The 21,548-nt window shown below is 48.1% G+C and overlaps 1 protein-coding gene across 1 annotated transcript in view; it reads left to right on the forward strand.

Annotated features, from left to right (window-relative positions):
• BCR (BCR activator of RhoGEF and GTPase) overlaps window positions 1–21,548 on the forward strand; it is a 96,879-nt gene that overhangs the window by 28,767 nt on the left and 46,564 nt on the right. Inside the window, exons 2-5 of the mRNA XM_083478443.1 lie at window positions 8,701–8,885; window positions 15,361–15,465; window positions 16,514–16,699; window positions 20,807–20,914. Of these exons, the coding sequence (XP_083334569.1) occupies window positions 8,701–8,885; window positions 15,361–15,465; window positions 16,514–16,699; window positions 20,807–20,914 (584 nt within the window). The remainder of the gene's footprint in view (window positions 1–8,700; window positions 8,886–15,360; window positions 15,466–16,513; window positions 16,700–20,806; window positions 20,915–21,548) is intronic.

Here is a 21,548-nt window from a genome sequence, read left to right on the forward strand (position 1 = left end):
AAAAAACACATTTGGAGCTGTTGTGGGTCAAAGGCAGAAGGGAATGGACCCTGAGGGATTCGTGGTGATGGGGAGGAGGGAGAATAGAAAACTGAAAATGCTTAGAGTGAGAGGTGCAAAGGAACCACCCAAAATCTGGACCAGGTGGAAGACTGGGGCAGCTCAGCCGGGTGGGTCACGCTGTGCCCTTCTGCAAGAGGTACCTGAGGTGCTAATTTGGTGGGTTTCATTTTGCTGCTGTTTGTGCTGACAGGTTGGTGGAGAGGAGCTCTGCTCTTTCCTCAGGGAGAGAGTCATCCGGAGATGAGAACCGTGTCTCTCTCTCGTTGTTGGACGAAGGCAGCCAAATCAGTTCCTGGAGCGTGGGTGCAGCCAGCTGTCCATGAGGCATCCTGTGGATGCCTTATGCAATCTCCTGTGGGTGTGTTTTGGGGGGCGCTGGGCTAATGCCAGAGGGAGAGAGGGGAGATCATTCCAAGGTGGCCCATCCCAAAGGTTTACTTAAGCATGCTTTGGCAGGGAAAGATGATGAGCTGCTCTGATGCTTTGATTCCTGTATTTGAGTCCTGTGCTGCAGGGGGTTGGACTAGATCAGCCTTTCTCAACCTTGGGTCCCCAGATGCTGTTGAACTACAACTCCCATCATCCCTAGCTAGCAAGGCCAGAGCTCAGGGATGATAGGAGTTGTAGTCCAACAACATCTGGGGACCCAAGGTTGATTAACACTGGACTAGATGATCCATTGGGTTTCTCCCAATTCTACATTTCTGTGATGCTCCTCATGTCATGCTCTTTCTGTACACTGAGGACAGCCCATGCAAATCATCACGTGCCAGTCTTGTCCCTAGGTGGGGACTGTGTGGGTGAACTCTCCCTTTGTCTTGCTGGCTCCTGTGCTAGCATGAGTTAACCATAGAATCGTAGCGTTGGAAAGGAACATGAGCGTCATCTGGTCCAACCCCCAGGAAACCTTTGCCCAAAGCAGGGCTCAAACCCATGACTCTGAGAATAAGAGTCTCGTGCTCCACCAACTGAGCTTATCTGAGATCTTCACATCCTTCCAGATTCCAGGACTGTGAGCCACTTTGGACAAACACTAGCCTCTACTTATCCTTTTGTAAGTACCTGGCACTCAAATAGGGACAAACAATACGACTCAGTTGGGTTCCTTTCCTTGCGATGGGGCTTCAAGCGTGGCGTTGCCAGCCCTTACATACAGGATAAGCATTGCTGTTGATGTGTCCCCACCTGATCCTGCCACTAACCCCGATCCACCTGCCCGCTGCCTCATGCTGCCTCCCTCATAGATAAATAACAGCTTGACGGAGGCTAACAGCCCTGAGTGAGACCATCAGAGGCCCTGTTGTGCTGAGGAAAACAACAGCCTTTTTGTGAGGGCTAAACACCCACCATCAGTTGGGGAGTCAGTTTGCACGGTCAGAAGCATTTCACCGGGGCCTGTGAATAATTTGTTTATGCCATCTGATTTCGCATGCAGTCATCAAACATGTGCCGTCACCAAACTTTCAAGAGGAGCATCTGAGGCCCCTTCTTTGTGGTCTACGTTAAGAACACAAGAAGAGCTTGCTGGGCCAGGCCAATGGCCTATCCAGTCCAAAATCCTGTTCTCACAGTGGCCAACCAGATGCAACTTCTGGGAAACCTGCAGGCAGGATTCAAGCACAAGAGCCCTCTCCCGCCCTGGAGTTTTCAGTGACTGGGATTTAGAAGCATTGCTGCCTCTGACTGTGGAGGCAGAGTACAGTCACAATGGCTAGTATATATTGATAGCCCTCTCCCCTGTGAATTTGCCAAATCCTCTTTTCAAACCATCCAAGTTGGTAGCCATTGCTTCCTCCCGTGGGAGCGATTTCCACAGTTTTGCTGCGCACTGTGAGGAAGCGTTGCCAGCGGTGTTCGAAATTAGCCAGGCGCATTTTTGCGACTGGTGCGAGTCCAGTTGCGACCACATGGAGTTCTCTGGGTGCCAGACTGGTGACTGGAGAAAGCAAAATGTCACTTAGAGAAGGACCTGAGATATTTCCCCTGAGTTAATTTTATTCTGGATTGCTTTATTTGACGTTTTAACGTGTCGTAAGCTGCTTGGAGATTTGTTCTTTAAAATATAAATTGGTATAGAAATGAAATGAATGAATGAATGAATGAATACAGTGTTACCTCTGGTTGCGAACGGGAGGCCCGTTCGCAACATGAAAAGAACGCAACCCACAGTGGCGCGTCTGCGCATGCATGGGTTGCAATTCACCACTTCTGCGCATGATGTCATTTTGCCCTTCTGCGCATGCGCAAGCGGCGAAACCCGGAAGTAACCCTTTCCGGTACTTCCGGGTCGCCGCGGGACGTAACCTGAAGGAACGTAACATGAAGTGGATGTAACATGAGGTATGACTGTAACAGTAAAAATAAGAATAAATCCCATGGGGGGGGATGGTTCCTAGACATTCTATTGTGGCAGCCGCAGCCTAGGTTTAAGGTGTCATTTGGCAATCACATTATATACCTGAGTTTTTAGCGCTGACTACCAGTGAGAGCTGTTAGATAAGTGAGTACCTATTCATGTGTTACAGTTGTGTTTGTGTAGCGCGTGGCCATGTGGGCAGTGGTGGAGGGCCAGCCTTCAGCTCCACCTCTGAGGTAATCTTCTTGCAATTCTTCTAGACTTTCACTCCTCAGGTAGTTTGAACCCTGCCTTGTTTCTCATGTAACTTGCGATAACCAGGTTGGAGCGTGCCAAAGTCCAGATGAGTGCAATGCCAAAACATCATAAAATAGTGTTCCCCACGACTCTCCCTCAGGCTGGATGATAAAAACTATGAAGGGAGTTGGGGGTGGGGAAGACTGTTGGTGTAAGCCAGGCTGTTTATCCAGGTCTATGTCAGATAAGTGTTTAAGATGGCTGAACTAACAGGTTTTTTTCTTCTGTCTCTGCTCCCATCCCCTTTGGTTTTCTTGTTTTTAATAATTAGCCTGATGGAGAATTCTGAGGAATTTGAAAGTTGGCACACTGACCCACTTGAAAACATTTCTAAACTACTTACTATTTAAAGCCCTCTAAGCGGTATGCAAAAAACATGACATGTAAACAATAGAACAGTGTAATAAAAACAGCAAAGTAAAATCCAGTAAAGTAGTATTATAAAAAACAACAACACAAGGGTTTTGTTATGGCAGGGCCGGGTCTTGTGGGTCAGGGAAAGCCTGGGCAAAGAGATCATGCTTTTGTGAGACTGGTGGGTGATGCGACATGTCTGGTGAAGATTTGTTGAGATGACAGTAGTAGGGACTTTGGGGGGAAGTGATGGTGTGGTGTTAGAATTTGTGATCTTTCATAAAGCCAAAGGTGAGTGAAGCCTAAACTGCCCCCTTTCTTTTCAGGAAAGCTGCTTTTAATAAGCTCAGACAAATGCTATGTAGGGTCCTACAGTGCAGAATTGTTGAAGATGGAGTTAAGGAAAAGTGCAGCTGCAAACCATTTCAGTGAGAAAGAAAAATGGTGGCAGTAGGGGCAACAGCAAAAGGTCAGAATTGAGATGTTTAGAGCAGCAAAAAGTCCTTTGCCCCCCTGCTCAGGAAGGAGGAGGAAATGTTAATGGATGAACAAGCAGAGGGGAGCTGAGTACAACCTTCCTCCAGTAAGTTGCCCAACCGGTTTAGGGCCAGAATTGCTGTTCTAGACTGATAATGAGTCTGTCAGGCAACGGCTTTGAATGAACACTGGTCTTCAGGGCTAGGTGAACGGCATCCTATGGTATTAAAGAAACTGCTGGTGTACTCTTGAGGATCTCTGGGTCCTTTCTGAAAAGCATGGACTGAAGACCAGCAAGTGTTGTCTTCAGAAAGGATGAGCTGAGAAACTGGTCAATCTGACTTCAGTAATGGAGGGAGGGGGAGGCAGAACAGCTTATAAAGGTGTCCTCTTGATTAGGAATACAGAGATTAGGGAGAGATAAATGTGTCAGACTAATAATCTCTTTCTCTCACAAACGTTTCTTTTAAAAGAAATCAATTTACAGTGGTACCTCGGGTTAAGTACTTAATTTGTTCCGGAGGTCCGTACTTAACCTGAAACTGTTCTTAACCTGAAGCACCACTTTAGCTAATGGGGCCTCCTGCTGCTGCCGCGCCGCCGGAGCACAATTTCTGTTCTTATCCTGAAGCAAAGTTCTTAACCTGAGGTAATATTTCTGGGTTAGCAGAGTCTGTAACCTGAAGCATATGTCACCTGAAGCGTATGTAACCTGAGGTACCACTGTACTAGTTTAGTGGATTGTGGGAATGTTGTGAACATAAGTTATCTTGACTTCAGCCAAGAATTTGACAAAGTCTACCATGATATCTTGCTCAGCAAATTGGCTGAATGATACTAGATTGCCAAGTGGATTCGCAGCTGGATGGCAGGAGCAAGGACCGAGCAACGGAAGCTCACCCCGTTGCAGGGATTCAAACCGCCTTCTGATCAGCAAGCCCTAGGCTCTGTGGTTTATACAGTGCTGTTTTAGGCTTCATTAAAAGACCACATTTCCATGTCAGAGGAAGTAATAGTAGTGTGTCAGTTTGTACAAATTAAAATGTAATGCCCCAATCTAGCCTCTGCAGATGCATCCACAGCTGGATGGGGAGTGGGGGCCTTAATGGGGCTGCTTCTCTCTCATTCCCAACTGGCCTTGGGCCAGGATATCTGAAGGGCCACCTCCTCTTGCATTCCATTTATTCATCTTCTCCTTCCTTCAAAGTGTTTACATCTATCTCATCAGCCGGAAGAGGGTAAGAGGCTGTTCCAGAACACTTAAGCAGAGGGAAGAGCCTTGTTCTGTCTGAAGCAGGGGAATTTCCCTTTTGTAGGTGCTGAGGCCCGAAAGCCATCCTAGGACTTGGTGCTGTGAAGCTGCTGCTTTCCAGCATGGCAGGACAGGGAGATGGAGGTGTCTCAGTCCAGAGACAGCCCCATTGAGGGAGAAGCACACAGACATGTGTCCTCGGTAGCATAAGCTGAGCAACTGCTTGAAATGGCACTTGGTTCCATTGAAATGAATGGGAACTGCATTAGGACACTTTGCAATGGGGCAGGAGAGTTTTTCAGTGTGACCAACAGTGCAGTTTGGCTATCCTGTCTCAGGCACCACATACAGTTGCAATCAGAATTATTCAACCCCCATTGCAAAACAGGTTTATTATCAAATTTTTCAGTCTTTCAGCTGTTTGCAATGAATAAATCACACAAAAGCAATGGAAATAGCTCCACACAGCAGATGCTTCAAGCAGTTTCCCCCAAATTCAGCTGAAAATGCAACTCAGTGAGACTGGAGAAGCCAGTATAAGTTGCATTTTCAGCTGAATTTCGCCTGATTTGCAATGTAGGTTGAATAATTTCAATTGCAGCTGTAGTTTGGAACTGACACAAACCATATTGCTGTTAGCATAAATACAAAATATGGATGAATATATTGGACTATATGGAGATGGCGAAATTGATGGCAAAAATAAGAGACCAAAAGGACGAAATTGTTTGTGGAAGTGTCAAGATCCCTTTCGGATTATGTGAGAAAATATTACTGTCAAATGAAATCACAGGCAGGTCTGGAAATATAGGCAAAGGAATGAGAAGGATAAAGGAATGTAATGTGAATTATATGTTATAGAAATTAATAATTATTTTTAAGGTAGTAGATAAAAGGATTTGAACAGAAACATCATAGAAGTAAGGAAGGGAACTTGGGAAGTCAAAAGGCTAAGGGACTATTGCATGGAAACTGAATTGAATTTCTTAAATTGTATGAAAAATCAATAAGAACTTATTACAAAAAGTAGTTAATCCGCAGGATCCCACCAGCCTACTTTCAGAAGGGCGGAAGGTGGAGGGGGAAGAGCTACTTGGGAGTTTTCCTCTCCCCTCCTCGAAGTTCGAATTCTCACTCAGCAAAATCTCTCCCTAGAGCCAGGATCATACACCCAATGCAGAAGGGGAAATGTGTCTGCTTCCAGTGACTTGGTGACAAATCCTTTGAAGAAACATAATTCCTTTATCGGAAACCTTCCCATTACGGAATTGATTTGCAAATCCACTCCTTGGGATGAGGAAGCAGAGGGGAGGTGGACCCAGTAAACACAGCCAGTGGCTGGTCCCCAGCCTCCTCCTGGGAGCAGATGATACAAGGTCACACCTCACACTCCTATGTGCAAATGCCAAGGTTTAACAGGAACAAAAAGATTAAACTTGGGAGGCCTTAAGGCTCAGCCAAACTGCAGTTCCTAACAACCTTGAGAGCCAATTCCCGTACCACAATGTGACTTATCTTGCAGCCCTCCTCCCTACAGATGCAGAGAGAGGGAGAGACATGCCCCACTCAGAGCAATGATACACTGTTGTCTCCTGTAACCAAGACCAGGAACTCCAGAATTCCAGCCTCAAGGCTGATTCACATTAGTTGCGTTGGTTGTTTATTTCCTCTCACAAGAACTGTTGTCTTTGACAGCTAGCCCTGGTTGGAATAACTTCAGCAAACATGTCTTTTGTGAGGGTCTGCATTTGGCTAAGCTCCAGGCATGAGAGAAGCCCCAAGAAACAAAACTAGAGGGGCATAGGATCTTGGGGGCTTCTCGTTGTTCTAACATGCTATTTTTTTAAAGGTACCATTAGCTTCTTTTTGTCTTGAGGGGGGGGGAAAGGAACATTCAATTTTTTTTTCATTTTCTGATTGAGCACTGCATATGAACATAATGAGAGCATACTGGAGCAGGCCATTGGCCCTTCTAGTCCAGTGTCCTATTCTCTCCTGTGGTTTCTAGCAAGTTGTTCACAGGCATACAGCCTCCAACTATGGAGGTAGAGCATAGCCATTATGGCTAGTAAGCCACTGACAGCCTAATCCTCCCCCATGAATTTGTCTAACCCTCTTTTAAAAAGGTAAAGGGGCCCCTGACCATTAGGTCCAGTCGTGACCGACTCTGGGGTTGCAGCGCTCATCTCATTTTATTGGCTGAGGGAGCCGGCGTACAGCTTCCGGGTCATGTGGCCAGCATGACTAAGCCGCTTCTGGCGAACCAGAGCAGCGCATGGAAACGCCATTTACCTTCCCGCTGGAGCGATACCTATTTATCTACTTGCTTTTGAACTGCTAGGTTGGCAGGAGCAGGGACCGAGCAACGGGAGCTCACCCCGTCATGGGGATTCGAACCGCCGACCTTCTGATCGACAAGTCCTAGGCTCAGTGGTTTAACCCACAGCGCCACCCACTTCCCTTTTAAAGCCCTCCAAATTGGTGGCCATCACTGCCTTTTATGGGAGCAAGTGCCATAGTCTAACTATGTGCTGTGTGGGGAAAGTCCATTCTTTTACCCGTCCTGAATCTTCCAGCATTTGTGTAGAGCTTTAGATCAGTTGGTAGAGCATGAGATTCTAAATCTCAGGATTGTGGGCTTGAGCCCCATGTTGGGCAAAAAGATTCCTGCATTGTAGGGAATCGGACGAGATGGCTCTCGTTGTACCTTCCAACTTGATGATTCTATGAGTTCTAGTGTTATGAGAGAGGAAGAACAACATTTCTCTGTCCGCTTTCTCCATGACATGCATCATTTTATAAATTTCTCCCATGTCACCTCTTACTCACCTCGTCTCCAAACTAAGAAGTCCCAAACTCTGTGACTCTTCCTCATAAGGGAGTTGCGCGATCCCTTTGATCATTCAGATTGCCTTTTCCCAAAAGAATTGTAAATGAAGTCTACATAAAATGACAAAACCTTTATGAGAGGAAGCAAGAGAACCAGCTGAGGCTTTCTCCTCCTTCTCTGCTAGACCTCTGTCTGGCACCATTAACCTTTGCATCTCCTTCCATCTGGCTTCTGCCTCTTAGCTGTTTTCAGTGGTGGCCAATGTCCCAGGTCTAATGGCCATATCTCCTCGTGAGATGCTGTAAGAAAACTTCAGGTGTGTTCACACAGCTGAAGGCAACACCAGCAATGGGTGGCACATGAAATGGTTTGGGGCTGGCAGGTTAGGAGAGGAGCTGCCAGCCTCCCAGATTGTCTTCTCTGTTGTCCATCTGCACAGAAGGTTTTTTAAAAAAAGGCATTTCCGCAGAGCCTCAGTCCTTTCTGGATGTTTGGAGAGGACCAAAAGGTCACCCACACCCAGGCAGCACCATGAGAGATACAGGCATTCTATTCCGGTGGGCTACTTTGGACTAGACCTGCAAGTAGCTTCCTAGGGTCTTGGGCAGAAACCTTCTCTCTTCCCTACTCCACAGCTCTGCATATTCATTATCTCTTGTCTTCTGAGTCAGGGATCCTCTGAAAGAAAGCTGCAGTCCCAAACAAACGGACACTTGCTGGAAAGATGGTGAGAATTTTCTAAACACACTTCGGTGCTTGTTAGGGAGGACCCAGGATAGTCTTGCAGCAGACATGACTGCAGGAAAATGAGGAAGGGCAGGAACCTGGGACATTGCAGTCTGAGTGCAAAGCAGCTTTGAAGGATGAGGCTGCTTCTGCACTGGCCACACTTCCGTTCTCTCATTTTTCCAGGGCATCTGCACAACACTGAGCAAAATATTCCTTTTCTGTTTTCCTTCGGCAGCTTCATTCCACCTTTATGATGTGCTTATTTAGGCAGCTTATATGGTAAGTAAGTAGTACACCGAATGAATGACACTACTCATAATAACTATTTGCTTTTCTTTGCAGACTTGTCTTTTAGCGGGATGCCGCCCGGCTACGCCTATGATGTGGACAGGGCCGAAGAGCAGCGTCGTCACCATGACATGATGCCCTACATTGACGACTCACCCTCCTCCTCTCCCCATCTCAGCTCCAAGAGCCGAGGCAGCCGTGACACCATTTCCTCGGGGTCTCTGGAATCCACAAAATCAGTAAGCCTCCTTTTGACTCTTGGAGCGGACCATAGGAGCAAACCCATTCAGGTTCTCTCATTTGCACAATTTATGTACTAGTGGTTTTTCTCCCTATTTTGTACAAACTATTGTTTTGTCAGTTGGAAGTGTGTGTCTGCACACCACCTGGCCAAAGTACTGGACCCCAACTTCAGTTGCCCTCTCTGGCCAATGAGAGATCTCCGCAGACGTTGTGTTCAGGTTCATTGTCACAGAGATAAGGAAAGGACTGTGGCTTGCGTAAGTTCCCAAATGAAAGCTGCAGTTGTCAGGAAGGGCGAGTCCTTTGCCACACCGATTTGCCACATGTGGACTATCACATCCAGGCAGGTCTGGCTGCCTTCTCTCTTCCTGCCCCCTGAGATCTGACCCGTGATGCTCAGCCCCTGGCCTCTTCTGGGTCGGCCTGCAAGTCTACATATACATTCTCTGACCTCCCCAGAAGCCAACTCTGCCCTTTGCCTGCCAAGCTGCCAGTTAAGATCATCTTTCCAGCGGAGGGGTTAAACTAAGCTGAAATTAACTCCTTGGTAGTTCAGGGATCCTGCTGTGTGTACATCAATCGTCAGTACATGAATCATCCAGTATGACAGAAGCTTTCTCATTTTATATATAATGGATGGTGAACCTGGGCCGTGCAGGCGTTGCTGGACTACAACTCCCAGCAGCCTCAGCCAGCCTGGCCAGTGATCAGGGCCAGATCTGAAGGGCCACAGGATCACCATTCCTAATGTATAAAATGACACTGTTGTTCCTGGGGTGTGCACTGCCTTGCCTTCCCTTTCAAGAGTTTGCTCTCTAAATACTGTATTTTTCGCTCTATAAGACGTACCAGACCACAAGACGCACCTAGTTTTTGGAGGAGGAAAACAAGAAAAAAAATATTCTGCATCTCAGAAGCCGGAACAGCAAGAGGGATCGCTGCGCAGTGAAAGCAGCAATCCCTCTTGCTGTTCTGGCTTCTGTGATAGCTGCGCAGCCTGCATTCGCTCCATAAGATGCGCACATAGTTCCCTTTACTTTTTAGGAGGGAAAAAGTGAGTCTTATAGAGCAAAAAATATGGTAAATAAAGGGTTTGTATTCACCATAAGATTGTGGGGAAGGAGCAAGGCAGTACTGTACAAGGACGTGAACAGTCTCTCTCCCCCTGCTTTTTTCCCACTGCAGAGAGCTTTTGGCATCTTTTGCACGTGCTTTTAATTCCCAAAGCCACCCGCTGTCACTCATCCTTTTTTTGTGGTTCCTTTTACGATTCCTCAGCCGTAGCAGCTGGAGCAAGAAGCAAGGCCTTTTAATTTCCCCAGAGTCTGCTTCCGCAGGAGGGGGCAAGGGGAGAATGCAGCGTGCCTGGTTGCTAGCATCAATGTCTGCTTTCCCCAGCCTGGTGCCCTCCAGATATTTTGGGCTAGCACCAGCATCCAATGGGCCTTGCTGGCTAGGGCTGATGGGAGATGTAGCCCAAAGTGTTTGGAGGGCATCAGCTTGGGGAAGGCTGCTCTAAAGTCACATGCCTCTGCACTGAGGCAGTGGTTGTAGCTTCTGATTGTGCCACCGGGGCTGATTTCTAGAATCAAAGTTGTGCCGGGAGCTGGCCCTTCCTCCTGGCCAGCGGCTGTGTGAGAAGCTCTTTGCTCTTCCGAGGAGCTTTTACGTGCAGCTCTGACAGAAATATCCTGGCTGGTAGACATTAGAAAAGGTGGCCTTGCCTAGTCAGCAGCTGGTTGGTACATCCCATCTGGGGTAGGATCAAAGGGTGGCCAAACTGGTTTGAGAAACACTTTCTCTTCTGGCCTCAGGCAGTTTGGCACTGAGGAGCAGAGAGTGCCTGTGGCACTTCCCCAAAAAGCTTTGACTCTTTGCTGATAGGGGAGGGAAATACTGCATCCGTCTGGTGATGTTGTTTTGACCCCAGCTTTTTTCTTTTAAGAAGTCTTTCCCCTTAAGTGTGACCCAGTCAATTTATGGTATGATAACTGCAAAGCTGTGGGAATGGAGTTTTTTTGTTTGTTTGTTCAGTCTGTCTTTGTAGTTTTATTTTTATTTTTTGCTCTCATTGTATACACCGCTTTTTAAGCTCTTGGCTAGGAAGTGGTGTATAAATCTGCGTTATTATGTATCATCATCATCATCATCAATGGAGAGAAGTATTGGAGGCACTTGTGGCCCAGCCTGGCTACTCCTCAGGAATCCCAGTTTATTAAGAAAAGCTCAATTTATCTACTAGATGTGATGTCTCATTCAAAATGTTCAAGGCAGCGTAAAGTACCATAGGGCAGGAGTGGTCAACATGGTGCCCTCCAGATCATAGAATTGTAGGGTTGGAAGGGACCCTGAGGATCATGTAATGCAACCCCCTGCAATTCAGGAATATGCAGCTGTCCCATATGGGGATTCAGCTTGCAACCTTGGCATTATCAGCACCATGCTCTAACCAATGAGCTGTCTAGGCATTTGATGTTACTGAACTCATAGGACTGCTGGCCAACCTGACCACTGCCCTTTGCCAGTTCATTCATCAATGACTTCCAGTTGATCCAATATTGAGCTGATATTGGGAGTCCAATATCTGGAGGACACCACCACCATTATGCTGGCTATCCGTACCAGGACAATAAATATACAAGTAATGGCAAGGCATCTATGAAAGCACAGTCTCTGGGGCAGCTCTCTGGCCTGCCTATGGTGAGAACCCCCGGATTGTTTTGCAGCCTCTCTGATTCAGTGGGCTTGGTACCTTGGAGCCAGCTGTTTCTTGGGGATGAGGGTGCTCCTGTCATGTTTCTTCCCTTGCAAGCAGTCCTCCCATCGATGGCCAGAAGGAAAATGGTTTTTTTTTGGGGGGGGGGCAATGGGTAGGCTGAGATTGTGGTCCACGGCAAGCCTCCAAAGGCCAGCTCTGGCTACATCCATCTCCTCCTTCCAGGCTCTTTTCTGCTCCAGATCAGGCTCTTGGCTCTTGTGGTGCATGGCCTGGGAGGGGGCAGGGAGTGCCCAGCCAGTGCTTCGTCAAGCAATGCCCAAGGTCCTTGGCGTTGTCCTTGGCATCCCCCACCTTGCCTTTGCTTGACTCCCAAGATCACCTGCTTGAGGCTGGTGTTGGCTTTCCCCCTCGCTCTCCCTCTCCTCCTCCTCCTCCTCTTCTTCCTGCTTGTTCTCTGCTGTTTTAATGGCTTTGCCTGAATGTACAAGCCCTTCCTGAGCAGAGGTTGGCATGAACACCATTGGGTGGTTATAAATAAATGTTGGCTTCTCTCCCTGCTCCTCCACCTCTCTCCACATGAAGCACAGCCGGCTGGTTCTGCAGAAAACATTCCCTGTTCAGCACCACTCAAGCAGTGAAACCTTCTCCAGCAGCTTATTAAACAGAAGCCCCGGAAGATAATGTACGTTATAAGGATCCTAATTAATATCTCTCTGTCTCTCTCCGCTCTTCATCCCCCGTTGGCCTCTCTGTGTCTCCCCCACCCCCTCTCCCTTTTTTTACTGGAAGTCTCTGCTCTGAAAATGTTCATTGTGCTGCTTCCCACAAAGTCATGGGAAGATACTTGTTCTTTACAGCTCCCTCTTTAACACACCCACTGGAAAACAACATTTCCCTTGCTGGAGGCAGGTGCCAGTGGGGCCCGCTGTGCAGCATTGCTCATTCATTGTGTTTCCAGACCTTAATTCCTTACTCTCGCATTGTTATTAATTGAAGCGAAACAGGGGAAGGGCCTCAAGCCATTTCAAAACAGGTTCCAGGATGGAGCTGACCCTCTCTGATCTTTGCATTTCACGGAATCCACAGCCTGCCACAACCGAATACACTCTGCAGCAGCATCCCGGTTCCTTCCCTGTGGCGTAGTAGGGCAGGAACTGGGGGGGGGGGGAGCACAACGCCTGGACTTTCCAGATCACCTTCTGGGTAACTGATGGACCCTCCTTGTTCTTTCAAAGTGAAGGAAGTGATGATGAGACTTTCAGAGAATGAGGACAATAACCAGCCAGATAGAGGCTGGATGTTTCTCTCCCTTCTGTCAGCAGCCTAAATGATAACAGTTGTGGTGCTCATTTATGGCTTGCAGGCTTCCTGCAGGTATAAAGCTGGCCACTGTGAGAACAAGAATGTTGGACTAGATGAGCCATTGGCCTGATCTACCAGGCTTGTCTTACATTCTTACATTCTAGTTCCTTGCATTTTTAGAAGCCGCGTTTCAGCTGGCTGAAGAACACTTGTTAAAATCTCTGTTTTGCCAGCTGAACCTAGAGTGTAGGGGAGGCCCACAGAGATCACTCCCGAGAAACTATGCAGAGGATTGTAGTCATGGCTGGTGCATAGCTAGGCCTCCCCAGTCAAATTCCAGCTTGTTAACTATAATCACCACCCTTTGCCAGTTCATTCATCAATGACTTCCAGTTGATCCAATTAAACTCTTGCATGCATGCATCTATTACTTTATGAATCTTCTTTCAGGGGTGCTTGGGAGGGGGCTGTCACGAGGGGCTCCTGCACTTGAAACCTCACTACAACACTGCTGGCTTCCTTGCAAAAGTACCATATTTTTCGCTCCATAAGACGCACCAGACCACAAGATGCACCTAGTTTTTGGAGGAGGAAAACAAGAAAAAAAATATTCTGAATCTCAGAAGCCAGAACAACAAGAGGGATCGCTGCGCAGTGAAAGCAGCAATCCCTCTTGCTGTTCTGGCTTCTGGGATAGCTGTGCAGCCTGCATTCGCTCCATAAGACGCACACACATTTCCCCTTACTTTTTAGGAGGGGAAAAGTGAATCTTATAGAGCAAAAAAATACGGTATTTTGGTAGACAAGCAGAAAAACTTGGGCCACCGGCATTTACAAACCCTTGACACCCAGGCTTCTTTAACCACTCAGATGATTTACAAATTTAATAACTTTGTCGGAGGAACAGCTCCCACCTATTTCTGAAATGTCTCCCCTGCTCTGTTTCCAACCACAGTTCAAAGTGTGAGACGTTTACCATGAGAACCCCAGTCAGTCAACAGTGCTGGGAGATGCAGTTCAGCTCGCATTTTTAAAACTGCTGTCTTGCTTTGTAATTTGTTGTTATTATCTTGTGAGATCTGTTGTATAGACAGCCCTGATATTTATGCTGCAGGGCAGCACAGCATTTTTTTGGAAGTGAAAAATAAGCAAGCACACTGGCTTGAAGTTTTAGGCTGGACGACTCCTGCCTCTGCTAAGGAGTGTGTCTGCAGGGATTGGTACGAAGGGGCTCACCATAGAGATTAGTAATCATAAGAGGGAAGGTGGGGGCAAAGGTAAGAGCAGTGAGAAAAGGGGTGGAGCTGCACAAAAGAGAGCATGTGAGCAACTGGCGACCACTGCAGTGCCAGTTTAGCAGCTTCCGTAAAACTGCTGATGGATTTGCATCTGTGACTTCACTCCAAGCACATGAAAGAACCAAGCAACTGCCTGCAATGTGTGGACTGCGCTGTTGAGGTTGAGCTGGTGACCACCTTTGTGCAAAACTGAGAACAAATTGCTCCTTGAACCCCAAGGGTTGAGTGTGCCGGTACAAAGAGCATCCGGGCCTCCGAGATGTTTGGGGCCTGCTTTAGAGATCCTAGGATGTGCCTGTCAGCTGGAGGACTTGAGTGCTCTTTGCACAGCAGCGGTGCCCAGTGGGGATATGGTGCTGTTCCTTGCAAATGGGCAACACGCCCCAAAGAGCTGTAGAATGGCTAAGCTGCTAGCGAATAAACCTTTTATGCTACTGGTTTGTATCTCATACTTCTTCCCCATTCCCACCCCCAATTTCTGATTTTTTCACAACATCTGAGTGATGGTGGGTCTGTCTGTCTCAGAACTGTACTCCAGGTATGCAGCACTGGAGTCTGTTAACTCAAAATCAAGGTGTGAAAGCCTGCTTCCTTTCACCACCTCCCCTTCACACTTTATGTATCTCCTGTTTTGGGGTATGCTTGGTGCTCCCTGCATTAGCAAACGGACCTTTTTTTGCCTGCATGCCACCGTTTTAGTGCAGGCAAGTTTCCCTGCAGCACCCCTGTCAGAATGAGATTTATGAGTCTTTGAGGCATCACAGCTAGGGTTGGATGGATCTGCCTATTTTCATTCCGAGTTAATTTTGCTGAGGCTCGTTCACAAGTCCCTGCTATTTTCTGCATTTAAAAGGAAGTGTGAAAATGTGTAGCTAAATGCATATTTTGTCACAATGTATTTCACCTCTGTGCATGCTTTTCTAAACACTGCGTGCATTTTAATATGCCATTTGAACCGGGAAATGTGAAATGCAAAGGGATAAGTATGTGTTCTGGTATGCGCCTTGGTACTGGAGGTGGGAATTGAGTCATTTCACTTAAAATGCAGACTTAACAAAAATTCTCCCTTAATCCCCAATTCCACATCCAGCTTAGAGAGCTGCCTTCTGCACTGCCTTACCATTGTTTTTCTTGCGTCTTTCCTTTCTCTAGAGTGAGCCAGACTTGGAGAAGGGCTTGGAGATGAGGAAATGGGTCCTATCTGGAATCCTGGCTAGTGAGGAAACCTACTTAGGCCACCTTGAAGCTCTGTTGCTGGTAAGAACACCCAGGAACATGTGGATGGGGAAGTGTGGGTTTTATTTCCAGAACTGGCTGAAGACACTGTGAACTTGCGGTGGAATAGCCAAAAGGGATTTCCCTCGTCCTAACTGACTGGGAAGCTCTTGAGTTCAGCCCCCCCCCCTTCATTAAAAGTAACGGAAGCTGTGCAAGAGCATTGTCAGGCTTGTGTAAACTGTTCCTATTCATTTCAATGGGACTTCAAGAAGGACACTGACAAACTGGAACGTGTCCAGAGGAGGGCAGCCAAAATGGTCAAAGGCCTGGAAACGATGCCTTATGAGGAACGGCTAAGGGAGCTGGGCATGTTTAGCCTGGAGAAGAGGAGGTTAAGGGGTGATATGATAGCCATGTTCAAATATATAAAAGGATGTCACATAGAGGAGGGAGAAAGGTTGTTTTCTACTGCTCCAGAGAAGCGGACATGGAGCAATGGATCCAAACTACAAGAAAGAAGATTCCACCTAAACATTAGGAAGAACTTCCTGACAGTAAGAGCTGTTCGACAGTGGAATTTGCTGCCAAGGAGTGTGGTGGAGTCTCCTCCTTTGGAGGTCTTTAAGCAGAGGCTTGACAACCATATGTCAGGAGTGCTCTGATGGTGTTTCCTGCTTGGCAGGGGGTTGGACTTGATGGCCCTTGTGGTCTCTTCCAACTCTATGATTCTATGACTTCAGCAGGAGAATTCCCCAGTAGACTGTGCTTGGTGGTTGTGAGCAGAGGGTTCCTGAAGTGGCCACCGTGTCTTACACTTCATGGGAGAACGGAATAGGATTGGACTTTTTCACAAAGATCTGGAACAGCCTTCCTCAACCTGGAGATGTTTTGGATTTTAACACCCCCCACTTCCAACCAGCATGGCTGTGTTGTAGTCCAAAATATTTGGAGACCAGGTTGAGCAAGGCTGATTTGGAGCATGTCCAAATGGGGACATTCCGGTGCAATCAGACAGGAAGCCCAGCCGTTCTGGCTGGTGGATGCCTTTGTTTTTTCACCTGCATGAAGGTTGGTGTCTGTTTTCCAGCCCATGAAGCCTCTCAAAGCTGCTGCCACCACCTCACAGCCTGTGCTGACCAGTCAGCAGATCGAAACCATCTTCTTCAAAGTGCCTGAGCTCTACGAGATCCACAAGGACTTCTATGACGGGCTCCTCCCACGGGTGCAGCAGTGGAGCCACCAACAGAGGGTGGGGGACCTCTTCCAGAAGCTGGTGAGCCAAAGCCTGGGCTTCTCTCATAGCTGCTTTGCTGATGCTCTTGTGACCTGTGGAGCCCCTGCTCTCTCCCAGGTGTTGCCTCTCTGCTTTCCCCTCCAGCTGTGTTGTGGTTTGTGCACATTAGGTGAAAGTGATGTCTAAGGTGGCAAATAGGAGTAACCATGAGTGAGAAGCAGCTGTGTGGGATGGAAATCCTGCAGGCTGGCAAGTTAAGGGTTGCATAGCCCTCTGGCTGGACTTCATTTTGCTTTGTCAGGACTCCAGCAACTCCTTGCAGATGCCTTTGTGACCTTCATCATGGCCTGGAGCATGTGTGTGCGCGTGTGTTTGCACACCTTGAGCTTTCTGGTTAATTTTTCAACCTAACAATTAAGTGTTTAGGCCAGAGATAAAAGCAGCTTTCCTTAGCCTGGTATCCTTCAAGTAAACTGAACTCCAAATGGGGAGGACTGCAGTTCAGTGACAAGAGCATCTGCTTAGCACATAAAAGGTCCCAGGTTCAATGTTGAATAGCATCTCCTGGTGAATCTGGGGAAAGACTCACTGGCTGAAAGCCTAGAGAGCCCATGCCGGTCAGTGTGGACCACACCATACCAGATAGATCAGTGGTCTCATTCTGTATGGCAACGTCCTGTTCTCATCAGCCCCAGCCAACACAGTTGTATGACGCTGAGGCTCATGGGAATTAGGAGCCCATGTACTTCCCACTGTCAGTTTCCTGTGGAATATGATGTTGGGTCCCTTCTTGGGTTTTACAATATCCCCTGAGAAATCCACGGGAATGCATTTTTCTTGCTGTATCTGCATGGGAAAAAGGTGAAATGGTTCCCCCATTGGCCTGTTGTAGCTCTGCCATTTTGTAGACTGGGACTGGGAGCAACTGCTGAGCGTTCAGATACCAGCATTGTGTCCATCTTGCCGTCCCCACGTCCTTGTGCCTTGGGCGTAGTGAGCTGCCCTGCACCACCTCCCAGCAGCTGGACTTTCTTTTCCATGTTGCCTGCATATAATTTGGGCTGTGGTCAATTGACGAAGGGAGAGGCACACAGCAGGGACCCTCCCCACTTCCCTCCCTCCCCAGGACCAGCTTTTGTTTTTGATCCTGTTGGACCCAAAGCCTTTGCAGCAGTCCTGCCTTGGGGAGTTGCCAAGCCCACTTTGAAGTGAGAGGAGAGGGAGAAACGAGGTTCAGATGTTTGCAAAGGGAAGCAAGGGCACTGTCTGTCTCTCCTTTCCCTGGGAGCTGCCAGGTTCTTTCCCCCACCCCCCCTGCTTCCCTCCCCCTCCCCCAGCTCTCTTTCTCTCTCCATCTGCACTCCTCTTTCCGGCTTTGATCTAGCCTTGCTGTTCTGCCTCCTCAGCCGCAGACTGTGGGGTAGACATATTTTCCCCTTGGATATCCTGAGCGTTCCTTGTACCCTGACCTTGGCCAAGTACCTCTTGGGGCAGCACTGTGGAAGAGCTCTTTCCCCAGCCAGTAAGCCCCAGGGCTGCTTGCTTTGTTGCTGTTACACCTCTTCTCTGGCAGAGAGCACTTGGGCCCCCTCTTCCAGTTTGTTCTCTTTTAAAGAAAGGAAATGTCGCATTCTTGAGGTGCCTCTGGTTCTTCAGACCAGAGGAGGAATTCTGCGGTGCGTAGAAATGGTGAGCGCAACTCAGTAGGGTCATCCAAGTACTACCATGTGTCGGCACACCAGTTGTCTGCATGGGGAATGGGAGACTGGGCCTGGCTTGCACTGCCAGCCACTCCAAGAAACAGGGACCAGGCAGGAGGAGCAAGGCTTTGTCGGCCACAACTAGTGTGCAAAACATAAGGATATCAGAAGAGCCCTGCAGCTAGATAAGGCCAAAGACTCATCAACGTTCTGTTCTCACAGAGGCCAACCAAATGCCTTGCAAGCAGGAGCTGAGTGCAGCAGCGACATTTGTCCTGCTCAGCAACTGGTTTTCAGAGGTGTACTGCCCCTGACACTGGAGGGTCGTCTACACCCATCCTGATAAGTACCAATAGTTAGTCTAATCCTTCGTGAATTCATCTAATCTCCCTTTAGAGCTGTCTACATTCATGGACATTACTACCCATAGGGCAGTGGAAGAAAAGATGAGCCATCATTGTCTTCTCTCTCTGTGTGTGTCTTTAACATGAATTACAATCCCCGAATACAATCAGGGAGCTGAACACCAAAAACCAAAGTGAACGTTCATTTTCTCCCTGGTCCAGAACAGAAGCTGAGGACTTGAGTTTGTGGAGTGAGAGCTGCTCCAGGCTGGGTTTATTTTTCAAAACATGCCATTGACACATTAGCAGTGCATTTGTGGAGAATGTATACTGGGCTGTCCCCACATCATTCTGCTTTAGTAGTTCTGCAATGTTCCCCCTGTGTTACTGAACTATTGTCGTCCGGAGGGGCATACGGTAGTGCAATAAAATGGAATGAAAAATAAACTAGAACATTTGTGGCATAAAAAGCTGCAGGATTTTGGATTGAAGTTGCTGAACATGCAGTGTTTGGAAATGAAGCAATATGTCTGCCTAGAACCATTGCAGAGGTGCAAGCAGTATTGAAAGTGGGATTGCTTATAACTACCCCATTACCTTCATGGGCACAAACAATCAGTGCTTGCTAGCTCAGTTGTTAGAGCACGAGACACTCGATCTCAGGGTAGTTGGTTTGAGCCCCACATTGAGCAAAAAGATTCCTGTATCACAAGTGGTTGGATTAGATGATGCTTGTGGTCCCTTCCAACTCTATGATTCTATGAATGCCCAGTGAAAAGGATGCTTGGAGGTACCCTGGATGAAAAGCTGGAAGATGAGCTCCTTCTCTCTCAGTGGAGCACAAATGACATTAGTCACTTTGCTTTCCTGTGCCTTCTCCATAGGTGCTTGCTCTTTGCACTGTGAATTCTCCACACTGAGCAATGGGCAGCAAGCGCAGAGTTTACATTTACTTGAGAGTTCAGACATGCTTGGGATTCGCCCAGCCTTTTCCTGAGCAGGCATGAACTATGGCTGCTATTTACAAGTCAGCAAACGAGATCAGTGCTAAGTCCCAGTGATTAAGAGGGGCTTATTCCAAGGCTTCTGGGTCTGCTGCTATTGCAGCACCACCAAACTGATGGAGAAATTCTTCCCAGTCTCTCTCTCTCTCTCTCTCTCTCTCTCTCTCACACACACACACACACACACACCCACACCCACACACACCACCATCTTTTTCAGCCATCTTTGTTTTGCCCTCCTCCTGCCTCAATTCTCAACCATGAAGTTCTCCCTGGGCGACTTGGGAGCCTGAGCTTCCTTGCAGGGCTGTTGAGATAATAAAATGAAGAGGGTTGTGAACGGAGCAACCACGTACAACATCCTCAACTCCCTGGGCAGGATAAAAAGTAGAATATATTTTTTGAACTGAAAATTATTTTAACTTGTCCACATCTATTTCTCCACTGAGCATGGGATGAGAAGGAAATGAAAACAAGCCATTAAAACAAAAAGCAGCTCCCCATGAATTTTGCAGAGAAATGTCCAAGGCACTTTCTCTCTCCATCTGGGCTTCTCCAAATGCAGGAGAAACGGCAACTTAAACAGATCCAGCCTCTGTGTTCAGTGCTTTGCTCTTGCGTTCATCCCTCTTGCACTTTTCTCTATGCTATAAAAGGGGCCTCTGCATGCGGCTGGTTTTGGGGCAGTGTGAACATCTGCAGTAACTGTGCAGTGAGAGGCAGGGATATCTCTGCTATAGGTGTGTGTCTTCTTTGTACTGCCCTACAGCTGAATCATCTCTGACTGGCAAAGGGGCTGACACAGCCCTACAGTGTTTAACCCACTGGCCAGAATGCAGCGGAGAAAGTGGCCGCAGCAGGGGTGGGTCACTGGGTTAATCCAGATGTGGGTAGGCAGCTGACCCCCCCCCACCCCCCTGCATCCCCTCCCAGTCCTCTCTGGTAGCTGATGTGGGAGGGAGGCGCCTCTGTGCTTTGTGACAGCTCACCATCTTCTGTTCCTTTGGAATCCAGTGCAGCCAGCGGCCCTCTTCTCCCGCAACCCCCCTTCCCCCCACCCCACCGGTGTTTGTTTCATTTTGCATTTGCTTTCTGCAGGCCAGCCAGCTGGGAGTGTACCGGGCCTTCGTGGATAACTATGAGGTTGCCATGGAGACGGCAGAGAAGTGTTGTCAGGCCAACGCTCAGTTCGCAGAAATCTCCGAGGTAACGTTATGATGTTCAGACACGTGCAGCGACTCGTTCTGACTAATGCGCTCAGATGGAGCCCTTGGGATGTCCCTGCAGCACTTGCCCTTCAAAGGTGGTGCGCTCTCTTCCTCTCTCTCTCTCTCTCTCAGCTCCTGTTCATTTCAGTGGGCGGCTTGCACAGGAGAAGCTTCCAGTCTTGTCAGTTCTGCCCATCTCACGTGCTGCAGCCCTTAATGCGACCCAAGACCTCTCAAGGTTCTTGTCTTGAGGCCACCCCAATTGACCTTTGCGGTGATACGAAGTCTAATTAGGTGATCCCCCTTGCACACTCTGCTGGAGTGGCTTTGAGCTGCTCTGGCACCACCTCCGTGCCATGCAAGGGGCAGGATGGGAGGGTCTGAACTCCTGCAGTGAAATTATCATTAGCAAAAGAGGGGTGAACAAGCCCACTTGAGTGGCGAGCATCACCCTCTGTCTGGGAAATGGCAGGCCTTCGTTAGCCTCAAGTGGAGTGACGTGGAGTGGCACTAGAAAGGTGGAGGGTTTCTCAAGTGGAATTGCAATGCTGCTGGGTGTCCTTTGGGAGAGAAGCCGTCTTGAGCAGGGTACCTTGTGCAATAGCTTCTTGAGGGTTCTTGCACGTTGGGTC

The sequence above is a fragment of the Podarcis liolepis genome (genome assembly GCF_965112155.1).
Source record: "Podarcis liolepis genome assembly, chromosome: 15".
NCBI lineage: Eukaryota > Metazoa > Chordata > Lepidosauria > Squamata > Lacertidae > Podarcis > Podarcis liolepis.